This window comes from Mustela erminea, chromosome 14 (genome assembly GCF_009829155.1).
Source record: "Mustela erminea isolate mMusErm1 chromosome 14, mMusErm1.Pri, whole genome shotgun sequence".
Lineage (NCBI taxonomy): Eukaryota > Metazoa > Chordata > Mammalia > Carnivora > Mustelidae > Mustela > Mustela erminea.
This window is the reverse complement of record NC_045627.1, coordinates 24125044-24139026: the sequence shown is the minus strand read 5'-3', so window position 1 is coordinate 24139026 and position 13983 is coordinate 24125044. Positions and strand designations below refer to the sequence as shown.

The following is a 13983-nucleotide window of genomic DNA, read 5'->3' as shown; positions in this document are numbered from 1 at the left end:
CTATGCATTGGTCAAATTGAATCAATTCTGTTGACCCACCTTCCCATTCAGTGATTCCGGCCTTTGCATCAGTATTCTGTTGAGAACGGCGAGTGAGCATTCTCCAAAAACCTCAGTTATTGCAGTTTTCAGTTCTCTAGCTTCCTTCCTGTTCTTTTATAGAACTTCTATTTCTCTGCTGAGGTTTTCTATTTTCATGTGTTTCAAGACATTCTGGAATTGACTTATAAAGCCTTTATAAGAGAGTTGTTTTTAAATATTTCCAACATTGGATTAAACTCCACATCAGAATTTGTTGGTTGTCTTTTTTCATGAAATAGTGGTTGTCCTGTTTGCTGGTATAAGGAGTGATTTTCTGTTCTACATCAGGCACTCTGTTTATCTCGGTCGGGACTCTTGTTCTTATCTAACTGCCATATCCCTGTGTATCCCTCAAAGGCAGCAACTGTGTTTATGTTTAGGCTGTGAGTTCTACTTAATTCTCTGAACTTCAATTCCCATCAGAATTTCGTTTTTGAGCCTTTGCCATGTCATGCTTGTCGGCTTGGTTTTCAGGTACTGCTGGGACCCCTGCTCAAGCCCCACCATTGTTATGTGGGGGGTCCCCAGGCAGTCTTCTGGGGGTAGAGAAAAGCCACGGATGGTCCTGGTCCCCTCATCCCACCTGGGGGAGGTCAGGGACCCTCAGATTTTTGGCCCCAGGCCTGGCTCTGGACCAGGGGTGAGGTAGCCACGAGTCTCTGTTGCTTGGCCTGGGGCATGAAGCAGGGGCTGCAGCCTAGGCCTTTGCTGTGGTGACTGCTCTTGGTGGTTTGGGTCACCAGCAGAGGCCCTGCTGGAGAGAAGCTTGTGATCCCCTCGGTCTCTGCTGGATGGCTACTGTCCCAGTCCCTCAGTCAGAGAGAGCAGAGGTTTCCTTGCCTTTCTCTCCTTTTCTCCTTCTGTTGTCTACCCCTTCTATTCCTCGTTGCCTCTCCATTCATTACGCAGCCCGGAGTGTGTGGAGATGGAAGAACAGGGGATGTTGTTCCTACTGACCCTGCACTCCCCAGAACTCCCCAGTCCAACAAAAGATAGTTGAGATACAAACTATTGAACAAGCTGGTCATTGGAGTGCTGTAACAAAGAGTAACTAAATATCTGTATGTACTGATGTATGCCCCCTCTTGACTATCTCAGTGTCTGAAATTACCAATCAGTGATGCTTTTAAAGTTTCAGAAACCACGCATATAAGGCATACACATTTTGAAGGGTAATGCTCTACTACTGCATGTAGGTAGAACAGGACAGGGACAAAATAGCAAAACCACCGCAACTCAGCTTTAAATACCTTGGGAACCAGGGAGCAAGGGACATGCTAATGCCTCGAGGGGTTTTCATGAAGTTTCACTGCCCAGACCTCTCAGGTCCAACTGCACTCGGTGCAGGTAAGAGAGAGAGCGGCTTCGGTGTCCCACAGATGAGTTTCAGATGTTGCTTTGCAGTTTACTACTCTGTGGCCTTGTCTAAGTTACTTTGACTAGTTACGCTTTCCTGAGCTTCTGTTTCCTTTCTTTTAGTTTGAAAATGATAAAAGTTAGTTCAGACAGCATCTGTGTGGCAACTAATGAGAATGTGTTTATTATTTTTTAAAACTTAGTAGAGTGCTTTGGGATTAATAAATGTGAGTTTCATCCATCAGGCACAGAGTTTCCATAGATGCCAGGTTTGGTCATTTTCTTTTCCAAATCTCAGAATGAGCACCTCCGTTGAGAATTTGCTGTTGCTCTTTTCAGAACACTAAGATGATTGGCTCCTGAAATTTTCAGAGAGTGTATGTTTTCTTATATTTTTATGAGGGGAAAAAAGTACCTAATGGGTCAGAGCAAATTATCTCACTTTATCAATATATTACCATGTCCTGTTAATGAAATATTTAATCTCTGTGCCTACTTTCTATTAAATAAGGTGAGTTACTGTGTCAAGTTCTTTTAGTTGAATATAAAATTCTTTCCAAAAGTCTAACTGGCCATCTCTCTGTTCAAGATATTTATCTAGAGAAAGAAGAATTTACTGGCCTAGAATTTGATCTTGCCAGCTCCAGAATGTTCTGGAGACACCCAGTAGTTGTTGGTCCAGTGTCTAAGTCTGGTATTTAGTCTGGTACTTAGTCTTCTCTAAAAATTATTGGCAGCCAACCTTTGAAATGCCATATGGTGGTAAAAATAAAGGTAATTAAAAAAAAGAAAAACACAAAGGCAAATAGAAACCATACCACATACCTTGAGATATAGAAAAAAAATCCATTAGCCAATGGTCTAAAATGATATAACAGGGCACCTGGGTGGCTCAGTGGGTTAAAATCTCTGCCTTCAGCTCAGGTCATGATCCCAGGGTCCTGGGATTGAGCCCTGCATCGGGCTCTCTGCTCAGCGGGGAGCCTGCTTCTCTCTCTCTCCTGCCTGCTTCTCTGCCTACTTGTGATCTCTCTCTCTCTTTCTCTCTCTCTGTCAAGTAAATAAATAAAATCTTTTAAAAAAATGATATAAACATAGAAAAATATTCCTATGTTGAGGACCTCAGGAAAGAGAAAATACTTTGACAGTTTTATTTCAATAATGAATATAATTTAATACATTTTTTGAAAATGTCCTGGCACAAATCACTATTGCTTTAGCCTCTGAATTAATAAAAATCACAGTGGAATTACATGTTAGTAATCTGTGCATGGTTGTGACATGGAAAGGAAAAAACAACCAAAAACAGAGATTCTACAGAGAAAAAAAGTTAGCTTTAAAGTTCTAGGAAAAAATATATAGGATTTTAAAATATGACTTTTCATTTGATGTTTATGGTGTAAGATACACAAACACACGCATAAAGACGTGTGTGAAGACAGAGATAGTTAGACAAATAGTTACAATATACATACCTATTTATATGCAATGTTTTATTCATTGGATTTCCCTTGATCTATTTAGAGGAACTTGTCCCAGGGCGCAGAAGGTCTGGAAATGCAACTTCAAATCCTAAAACAATGCTGGGAGAGGTGGACATACCAAATAGAAGTTTCTGTGCAGTTGGAAATCAGTGCCCAAAACATGATTTATTGTCTTTAATGTTTTATAAAGTACTGGAGGAGTTTTTCTGTGGTCAGTTGCAAAGACACGTCTTATCGCATTACTTATATTTGCTTAACGCTCTATGAATTTCGGATGAATCTTCCCCACAATCACTTCATGCATCCTGAAACAACAGTTGATATTCCATTTGAATGCTAGCCTAAGTGCTACTTTCGAAACCATTTCACATGTGGTATACAATAAAAGCTTCAAAATGAGTGAGGAAATTTTCTGTTTTCAGGAGCGTATGCTTTATTTTTTCTACTTGCCACTTGTTCGGTGATTGAATAGACATCACCATCTTAATAAGGAAAATATAATTCCCATGTCAGTTATTTACTTAAGGGAATTCACTTCCTCTCTGGTCATGCTCTTACTTCTGCAACAAATGAAGATTGGTTGAGGAACACAAAATTTCTATGTATAATTTATGGAGGGCTTTAGGGTTGGATTAGATTCAAACAAGCACTCCTTAAAATTATAAACATGTACAGTCTGTGTATGGGGAACTTCTTTACTGCAAATGTTACATTTTTTAAACTATGGAATTCTTTTTAACCTCCCGGTTATGTTGAAACTAATGTACATATAAACTTTTGTACACAAAGTACAGGATGTACATGTCTAATATACTTACAATTTATTTTTGAAACATTGCTTCCATCAGTGGAAGTATTCTTTCTCTCTAAGATTTTATTTATTTATGTTTGTGTGAGAGAGAGAGAGAGAGAGAATACAGGAGCAGGGAGAGGGGCAGATAGAGTAGGAGAAGCAGATTTGCCACTGAGCTCTGACCCAGATATGGGGCTCCCAGGGCGGGATCTCAGGACCCTTAGATCATATCTGGAGGAAACCAAGATTCTGCACTCACCAATTGAGCCACCTCAACTCCCCATCTCTGGAAATACTCTAAAATTTTCATTGTCTGGCATGACAGACGTTAGTTATACATTGCTACCACTCATTGAAATGTTGCTAATGTGATTTAGAAACTAATTTTTAAAATTTTAGCTAGTTTACCCTAACTGTTAAATTTAGATGTAAGATGAGGTCATTTAATATATTTGGGAAAGAATGATTCAAAAGTCAGTATTTCCATGGAAGTTTATAATAAATAGATAAAAGGGACCCAAACCTTCAAACACAAACAGATTAACAAAATCAATACTCATCTAATCAAATGTGTCTTTTTAGAAAGCATCATTTATTTTTTTATTTTTAAATATTTTATTTATCTATTTGTGAGAGAGAGAGAGCGTGCACAAGCAGGCAGAGTGGCAGACAGAGGAAGAGAGAGAAGCAGGCTCCCCACCAAAACAAGAAGCCTGATGCGGGACTTGATCCCAGGATCCTAGGATCATGACCCGAGCCGAAGGCAGTGGCCCAACTCACTGAGTCACTCAGGCATCCCTAGAAAGCATCATTTAAAGAAAAAAGAATCATCTATTTTATATATGTAGAATATTTAGAGTGTTAAAAAATAGATTCATCAAGCAGGAAGAACTCTTAAGAATCAGGCAGGAAGTTTCTTTACTGAAAGCAGAGGCATATCTCATTACAAGTATATACATAATACAAATTACAGTGGAGTTTATTAAAACTTCATTGAAGAACTGATTTGAGAGTTGGCATGACCACATTCTAATGTATTCTGCCAAAATTCTCCTAAGAACTTTTTGTATAACATACTTGCATTTCTTGGCTTTAATGCTTCTATGCAATCCGCCTCATTTAAATTCTGTATAGCCTGGTTTCTGTGTTCTTAGAACTCCATCAAACATCTCTCACAGTGGGTACTGATAATCACCCTGTCGCTAACTCCAGTCAATAATTTCCATCCTGTCTTACTTCACTGCTCAGTATCTCTCTCTTTTTGGAAACCTTCTTTTCCCTTGCCTGCAGCATATCACACTTGATTGCATTTATTTTTTAATCACTGCAGACTTTTCTTTCTTCTTAAAAGTCATCCTTTCTCCATAAATCCATAAAACATCAGTTACTCAGCTGTATTGGTTCCAGCCTCCTCTCCTTTTTCAGTACATACCATCAAAGATGGCTTCAGTTCCCCCATACAATTATAACTAGGAAATGCATATTTCCTGTTCTACCCTTCTTCTACATTCTAAACCTCCTTGTCTATGAATCTTAAAAACATCCACTTGCTCAGCCAAAACACTGAGAAGTTCAGCAGAGACAGGTCAAGGATCTTTCCCTGTTACTCCCCAAACAGGATTCTCTTCCAGAAATGGTTATTTCAAGAAATGGCCACATAATTCACCCAGTTGCATAGTCAGAAATCTAAGCTCATGTTTGATACGCAGTTTAGCAACTTCAGTATACCCAGATCCACTCAATCGTAACATCTATGGATGATTCCATCCGGATACATCAAGTTATTTCTGTTTCCACTGCCTCTTCACCAAACAGAATCCTACACTCCAGAAATGTTCTCATCTCTTCCTAAGACTACTGGAACAGTATCACTTTGCAGTCTTTTTTTTTTTTTTTTTCACCCAGAATTCAGGTTTAATTTTACTATACTGAAATCTGACTTGCCATCTAATAACCAAGAAACCTTCAATAGCTTGTAATTACTCTTATGATAAAGCCAGCATCCTTAAAATAGCCTATTAAGACCTTGCATAAAACTCTCTCTCTTACAATATGTATATAACAAATTATTATTAATTGCTTACCATTGGTTATGAGCAAAAATATATCCAACTCATGCCCTCAATGAGTTTACTGATTAGAAAAGGGGAAATATATCATTCAAGTAATTGTATAATTGAATGTAAAAATGCGACTACCATCAGTATTAAAAAGTCCACAGTTTTGTGAACCTATGATAAAGAGGCTTGATTTAGGCTTATAGGTAAAGGATTTTGAGCAGAAATCTAAGGACAGTTTAATAGTTAACTTGATTTTTTTTAAAAAATAAAAAAAGACTGCTCCATGAGAGCACATCATCATTTTTAAAACATGTAGAGGAAATTATTTGGATCCTTTACAGACATAAAACACACTTTATATGCTTCTGTTCATTTGTATTTATTAAGATGCATTTTATGACCCATAATAAGGGCTTGTTGGATCATTTGGTGTGCACTGGGGAAGCATGAGTATTCTGCTGTTTCGTATAGTATTCTATCAAATATTGTAAATTCCTTACTGCAATCCCAGCTGTAACTATAGATTTATTTCTCCATTCAAATCAGCCAGTTTTTGATTCACATATTTTGATGGTCTCTGATTTGATGTGAATAATCATTTATGAGTATTAAGTTCACATGATGAACTGACCACTTGATGATTATGAAAGCACCTTCTTTATTTCTGGTAGTATTTTTTTGCTCTGAATATACACATATATACCAAAATAACCATGCTACATTCTTTTAATTAGCATCAGCATGACAAAATTTTCCTCGCCCTTTTACTTGATCAATTTGTCTTTATATTTAGTGCATTTTTAAAAGATTTTTTATTTTAGAGAGAAAGAACACATAGAAATGGGGAGGGGGCCAGAGTTTGAGAGAGAGAGAGATAGAGAGAGAGAATCCTCAAGCAGACCCCAGCCAGTTGCATCCCTCCCAGGACCCTGAGATCATAACCTGAGTGGAAATCAAGAGTCAGATGCCTGACCATCTGCAGCACCCAGGTACCCCTGGTGCTTCTCTTAATGTAATTGCTTTGCTTTTAGATCCAATCTGATAATCTCTGCCTTTTGTGTACTTAAGGCACCATTTAATGCACCTATTCATATAATTAGGCTTAAAGTCTATCATTTTGGTATTTGTTTTTTATTTCCCTCATCTCGTCTTCCTTATTCCCTTTTTCTGCTTCGTTTGGATTTGTTACTATTACTCAGATTTTATTTTATCTATTTTATTGGCTTATTAGCTGTAATTCTTACTTCCTTATTGTAGAAATTGCTTGTACTAGTTTTCTATTGCTGCACGCAAATCACCACAATTCAGTGTCTTTTTTTTTTTAAAGATTTAATTTATTCATTTGACAGATAGAGATAACAAGTAGGCAGAGAGGCAGGGGGAAGCAGGCTCCCCGCTGAGCAGAAAGCCCAACTCGGGGCTTGATCCCAGGACCTTCAGATCATGATCTGAGCTGAAGGCAGTAGCCTTAACCCACTGAGCCACCCAGGCGTCCCACACAATTCAGCGTCTTAAAGTAACACTCATTTGTTATCTCCCACATGGGTCAGGATTTCAGGCAGTTTCCATAGGACAGGATTTTTGCATTCTTTTCAGAGTCTTATAAGGTGGCGGTCAAGATGTGAACCTGGCTGGAGTCTTTTCGGAGGCTCATTTAAGGAAGAATCTGCTTCCAGGAACCACTTTACCCTCTTGTGGTTGTGTAAGGAAGGGCCCCAGCTCAGCAGCCATGGACTAGAATCTGTTTCTGCTATTAGACACTCCCCACCCACCCCCCCGCCCCCCGCCTCCATTTTCACCACTAGCAGTTTGTTTCTTCAAGGCCAGCAGAAGGGCTCCCTCTCTGGTTTGCTGAGGAGCATGATGTCATGAAATGATGTCATCAGAGTGACCTGTTTTGCCTAATGTAGCCTGATCAATAGATGAATACCCCGCCACCAGTACTATATTCTACCATGTAGAAACAAGTCCTAGGTTTCACTGGGAAAGATTACACAGGACTGACTCATTCGTGGTCACCCTGGGGGATATTAGCACCACTTCTAAAAGAGTTATAATCCATCGCTTTATTTTACGTGAGTCCACTTTTACCCAATATGCAGCTTTACATAAATGACAAAAATGTGTAATTTACTTTTGTTTCTCCCCCTAACCCTTTTTGTGTGATACATTTTACTTTTGCGTATTCTATAAATCCCACATTATTGCTATTTGTATTAACGTAGTTCATTATCTTTTTTTTTTTTTTAAGAATTTATTTATTTGAGAGCAAGAGAGAACATGAGCAGGGGGAGGGGCAGAGGGAGAAGCAGACTCCCCGCAGAGCAGAAAGCCCAATGCCAGGCTGGATCCCAGGACCCTGAGATCATGACCTGAACCAAATGCAGAGACTTAACCAACTGAGCCACCCAGGTACCCCTGTAGGCTTCTGGGTGGCTCCATTGTTAAGCAACTGGCTTCAGCTCAGTTCATGATCTCAGGGTCCTGGGATTGAGCCCCTCATCCCGCTCCCTGCTCAGCGGGAAGCCTGCCTGCTTCTCCCTCTCCCACTCCCACTGCCTATGTTCCCTCTCTCTCTGTGTCTCTCTCTGTCAAATAAATAAATAAAATCTTTAAAAAAAACGATTTAAGATTTAAAATAATACATTTGTATACGTGTAGTTACTATTTCTGGTGTTTTTCATTTCTTTGTATATATTCAGATTTCAATCTAATGTCTTTTCCTTCTGCCTAATAGACTTCTTTCACATTTCTTGTATTGTGGATTTGCTAATGATAAATTCCTTCAGCTTGTGTATGTCTGAATGTGTCTTTAGTTAACATACATTTTCTGGAAGGTTCTGCAACAGTTTATTTATTTATTTATATGTTTATTAATTTATTTTCTAGCAGTACTTTGAATATGTTGCTTCACTCTGGTGTTTATTGCATTATTTGCAATAGGAAAGTTACTATAATCGTTATTTTGTTTCTTTGTATACAACGTGCCCTTTCCCTGGCTCCCTGCCCCCCCCCCCACCCAAGCTGCTTTCAAAAATAAAAAAGTAAAAAGATTTTCTCATATCAATGGTTTCAAGCTATACAATTATGTAGGTCTTGGTTAGTTTTCTTCATGTTACTGTGAATTTACAGTTTTCATCAAATTTCAAATTCTTTGGTCATTATTAGTTTTTGTCCTCTTGCCTCCTTCAGGGACTTCCTTTTTAAGTATATTAAGCTTTACAAACTGTCTCACAGCTTACTATTATTTTGTTCTTTTTATTTCATTTTAACTTTCTATAATTTATCTTAGCTTCTAAGTTGAAGTCTTCAATTTCATTTTTTTCTTTATGTAATGTTTAGTCTGCTACTCCCCTATTTCATCTTTCACATTGTAGTTTTCATCATTGTAATTTTCACAAGTTTGATTTAGGTGTTTGTTATATGTTTCATAACTCTGATTAACTTTTTAAGATTTCATTTATTTTTGACAGACACAGATCACAAGTAGGCAGAGAGGCAGGCAGAGAGAGAGGGAGAAGCAGGCTCCCCGCTGAGCAGAGATGTGGGGCTCTATTTCAGGAGCCTGAGTTCATGCCCTGAACAAATGCAGAGGCCTAACCAACTGAGCCACCCACACTCCCGTGATTAACTTTTTAAAGAGCTTTATGGAGACTCATTTAAAGTATAAACCGAATTGCTTTTTGTATACAATTGTGTAACCTCTCCATAATCTAATTTTAGGACATTTTAATTTATCCCCTACAATAAACGCCATGTCCCTTTGTAGACCCTGTGGATACCCTAGCCACCCCCAACCTGTGCCCCACCACCGCTCCCATCCCCGTCCTAACCCTGGACAACCATCAGTCTACTTTCTTATTCGGATTTGCCTATCTGGACATTTCGTCTAAGTGAGATCATAGAATATGGTCTTTTGTGACTAGTTTCTTTCACTTTGCACCATGTTTTCAAGGTTCATCTGCGCTTAAGCACGTATACCTCATTTTCTGTTTTTACTGAAAAATACCCCATTGCATGATGTAGATTTTGTTTTCCAAGTCACCTGCTGATGGACAATTGGGTTGCTTCTACTTTTTGGCTCTTGTAAATAACACTGCTGTGGACACTCGTGTACAAGTTTTCTGCGAACACGCTTTCATTTCTCTTGGATATATACCTAGAAGTGGAACTGGGGTCCATATGGTCACCCGGTGTTTAACATTTTGAGGAACTTGTATTTCCCGAGCAGATGCATTATTTTTATATTCCCACCAGCCACATCAGCATTCCACACTCTGCACATCCTAACCTTTTAATACTTTTTATACCTCTGCTTATTTTTTTTGAACATAACTGTTTTCCTTGCCTGTTTGATTCTAACATTTATTTCTGTTCTGATCAGTGATTTTATTTTTTTCTTCTCATTATGGTTTTTCTTTTCCTCCTTTTTTTTTGCAAACTTTGTGGTTTTTAACTGGATGCCAGACATGGTAAACTGTACGTTGAAGGCTGCTGTTCAGGCATGCCGGTCTGAGAGCTCTTCCCAGGGCCCCCAGCTGGTGCAGCTTTCGGCCTTAGCGGGAGGAGCCAATCCTGGTTCCTGCCTCTCAGCGTCTTCCAGTTCCTCACGTCCTTTCCCCGCAGCCCCCTTGGGGCCCACGGTGGCAGGCACTCAGCTCACCCAGAGCAGCGCGCGGAACAGGTTCTCCGCCGCGGTCCGGGGCGGATCCCGGCCGGCGGGCGGAGCCCCGGAGTGGCGAGCAGGCACTGGTGGGGCTGGGAGTCGGATCCTCGGACACGTCCGTCAGAAAGCGACGCGTTCCGGCGCTGCAATCAGCGGCCCCCTGCGCCTCTACGATCCCTGTTCTTTCCTAAGAATGCCAAGCGTCCGTGGGAAAGCACGCCCACTGTTCTCCCTCTACCACAACATAATTTTTAAAGTGATCTCAGGGCTTAAAGACTCCCCTAAACCCCGAACTCAGAGACTTAGTCTCCACGTCCTATCAAGAGCGAAGCGGCTGCGCTCCCTTGACCTGGCCCAGAGAACACTCGCAGCCTATAGCCCGACTACAGGCTGCGCGCAGGCGCAGAACTCGGTGCGCCGGCCGCCAGGACGCCGGCGCAAACATCCGGCGTTCCAACGGCTCGCTCGTCAGCGCTTACCAATCAGAGTGCACGCTGGCCCTTGGTTTCCGCCCCCTGTCCCCGCAGCCAATCGCTTGTCCAGGCGCGCAGCCGCGGCGAATCCAAACGGCACTGCGGCCTGGCGGCGGAAGAGCCGAAGCCCACCGGCTGCAGACATGGAGGGGCGGGAAGCTGGGGTGCGAGCGCCAGCGCTAGAGTAAGCTAGGTGACAGCCGGGAGCGGGAGGGGAGGACCCTGCCGCACCACGCGGACCCCCGGTGGTCCCGGCACCCAGCTGTGCGGGCCGCGGCGACTGAGGGAGGGACTTCCCTCTCCCCGCGCGCGCACACCCCGGCCTGTCCCCGCGCACCTCCACGTCCCCTCGCGGTTAGCTGCGTCCACGCAGGACGCGTGTGGGAGAGTCACTTAGCTTCTGTGTCCCCGCCATCCACGCACACTTCCCCACCCCTGCCTGCCTGGGGACGCTTTAGCCCCCAGGGGGGAAGGTCCAGGGAGAGCCTAGACCGTCCTCCTCCAACTCTGCCCGAGGTTGCTACCTGCCTGGGACTCCCCTGCGCGTCGGAGCGGGGGGGCCCCTTGTCTTCCTGTCCCTGTGCTGCCTTGACTCCCCTTGCTCTGCTTAACTTATTCAGGGTGTGTATTGCCTTTATACACACGCCGATCCTGCTCCTAGACAGCTCTGCAGGCCTACCGGTCAGGGCAAGACTCATCATCGGTACAGGTCTGTGTATGTGTCTGCACTCCATTTGGCCAGGACTAGCACCCAAGGAGTCTCCCTTTTCCCTCGTCTTCTTTCCCTCAGGGCCCTGGCCAAGCTGGCAGATATCATGGAGCCCATTGGCCGGCAAGAAGAGGCAGAGCTGCCGGCCCAGATCCTGGCGGAGTTTGTGATGGTATGTGCAGGATTGGCCACCGGGGGCTCTCCTGGGTCCTCTGGGTGGGGGGTAGTGGGTGGTGGGGATGGTGAGCACCCAGGAAGGCAGTCTCAGCCTGCCAGGGCACACAGGTAATGATGTTCCCTGACTTTGCCTGCTCTCCAAACAGGACTCCCGGAAGAAGGACAAACTGCTCTGCAGCCAGCTTCAGGTAGTAGACTTCCTGCAGAACTTCTTGGCTCAGGAGGACGTTGTCCAGGGACTAGACCCCTTGGCTTCTGAAGACACCAGCCGTGAGTGGGGGTGGGGAGGGAGGGATGGGAAAGGAAGGAGCTGTCAGTAGGGTCAGCTGATGGGAAAGCAGAGGCCTCAGTGTTGTAGGCAGGCAGGTTAGTCTCCTTTATGTTCTTATCTTTGGTGGCTCCTTTCAGGGCAGAAGGCACTTGCAGCCAAGGAGCAGTGGAAAGAGCTGAAGGCCTCCTACCAAGAGCATGTGGAAGCCATCACAGGTGCCCTGACCCAGGCTTTGCCCACAATGGTGGAGGCCCAGAGGAAGCGGGCGCAGCTCCTTGGAGCCCTGGAAGAGCTCCAGGCCAAGGTGAGCCAGGCTGAGGGGAGAGAAGGTCAGGCAGAGAGGAGGGAAAGAGCACACATGCTGAGCCTACTGGCCACCTCCCAGAATCCAACCAGAAAAACACTCCTCCTCTTCTTGTTCCTCTCCTTTGTTTCCCTGCAGAAGCAGGTGGCCATGGAAAGACTGAGAACAGCCCAGAAGCAATGGCAGCTGCAACAGGTGGGTCCACATCCCTAGGAAAATCTCCCTTCCCCACCACCATGTCATTGCATGAGCTAAATCCTCTGCCTGGAGGACCTTCTTTCCCCTCCTCTCTTGTGAGGCATTATAGCACAGGGGCCAGCATCACCACATCCTGTGTTAGGACTTTGGGCAGTTCCCTCACTTCCTGTGCATCGAGTCTTGTCTGGAGTGGAAGTGAGGTTAGCACCTACCGTATGGATCTCAGTTGATGAAGTCGTTAGCAGAGCAAGTGCTTACATGGCCACATGGCACTTAGCAGGCTAGAGAAGTTATCCTATATGTGCCCTTTTCCTTCAGAATGCTTTTCACTGGAATAGCTCATTCCTTTTTCTCTAGGGCCCCTGTTTTGCCTAAAGCGGCTAGGGTCCCCCTTTCCATCTGTGCGTCTGAGCCCCAAGTCGGGTCTAGCCTGGAGGGGTTAAGAAAATGGCTGTAAGACCTGCACATCCAAGGAGCCACGTTTGCCTTCTCATTCCCGGTAGGAGAAGCATCTGCAGCATCTGGCAGAAGCCTCTGCAGAGGTGAGGCAGCGGCAGAGAGGAGCTCAGCAGGAGCTTGAACGACTGTCTCAGGAGCTTGGAAGTCTGCAACAGCAGGCAGAGAAGAAGCGGGACATGCTTCACAGGTGAGTCTGGGAGTGTGAGCTACAGATTCAGCCCGGTCCAGTTTCCCTTCTTTACAACTCTCTTTATCCCTCTCCTTCAGGCACCAGACCTTCCTCCAGCTGTTATACACTCTGCAAGGGCAGCTGCCATTTCCTGAGGCAGAGACAGAGCTGCCACAGATGCTGGATCTTTCTAAGGATAAGCCCCAGAAACAGAACCCTGGGGATACCATAGGGGAAGACAGGAGTATGCTGTCCAAGGTGAATGAGAGATGGGCTGGGAGCCAGGGAGGTGGAGAAAGAAGCTGGGAGATAGGCTTCACCCACTACCCATACCCTGTCTCTGTCCCCAAGGCTGATGGCCCACAGCCTGCTGGAGATCCGAGCTCACCTGGACTTCCTGAGGGACAACAACATGGGAAAGGAACCTAGAGCAGGTCCGACTCTGGACTCTGGTGTCCCTGGACTGCAGGTATGGAAGGAAGGAGGACCTCTGGTCTCTGTCTCTGGGCTCTGTTTTCACAGAGGGGCAGAAGATGGGAAGGAACAAGGATTAATCTATGGCTGAAGCTTATTGCTACATCCTGTACCCAGCTGCCTTGGGCTAACCCCTCTCTCTTCCTGAACTCCCTAGTTCCACCATGTTGCAGGATGGACTAGGAATTCCTGACCAGTCTGGTTTCTGACCATGACCTAGATGGGGGTGGGCTCTGGATTCTGTTGATTAAGAGCCCTAGAGGTCTGTTAGTTATCTTTTTCCTGTTCCTGTGTTGGTGGGAAGAACCA

The 13983-nt window shown here is 43.9% G+C and overlaps 1 protein-coding gene across 8 annotated transcripts in view; it reads left to right on the top strand.

The window, feature by feature from the left end:
* The first annotated feature begins 10974 nt into the window (after window positions 1-10974).
* Window positions 10975-13983, top strand: part of ZWINT (ZW10 interacting kinetochore protein) — a 62915-nt gene continuing 59906 nt past the window's right edge. For 6 of the 8 annotated variants that reach the window (XM_032313127.1, XM_032313125.1, XM_032313130.1 and 3 more), the window contains exons 1-8: window positions 10975-11097; window positions 11704-11794; window positions 11946-12069; window positions 12208-12374; window positions 12513-12569; window positions 13076-13218; window positions 13299-13458; window positions 13552-13669. In XM_032313127.1, the coding sequence (XP_032169018.1) occupies window positions 11057-11097; window positions 11704-11794; window positions 11946-12069; window positions 12208-12374; window positions 12513-12569; window positions 13076-13218; window positions 13299-13458; window positions 13552-13629 (861 nt within the window). In that variant the 5' untranslated portion in view covers window positions 10975-11056 and the 3' untranslated portion in view covers window positions 13630-13669. Of the gene's footprint in view, window positions 11107-11136; window positions 11430-11703; window positions 11795-11945; window positions 12070-12207; window positions 12375-12512; window positions 12570-13075; window positions 13219-13298; window positions 13459-13551; window positions 13670-13983 lie in introns of those variants that run through there. The other 2 variants (XM_032313131.1, XM_032313132.1) reach the window with 2 other exon arrangements.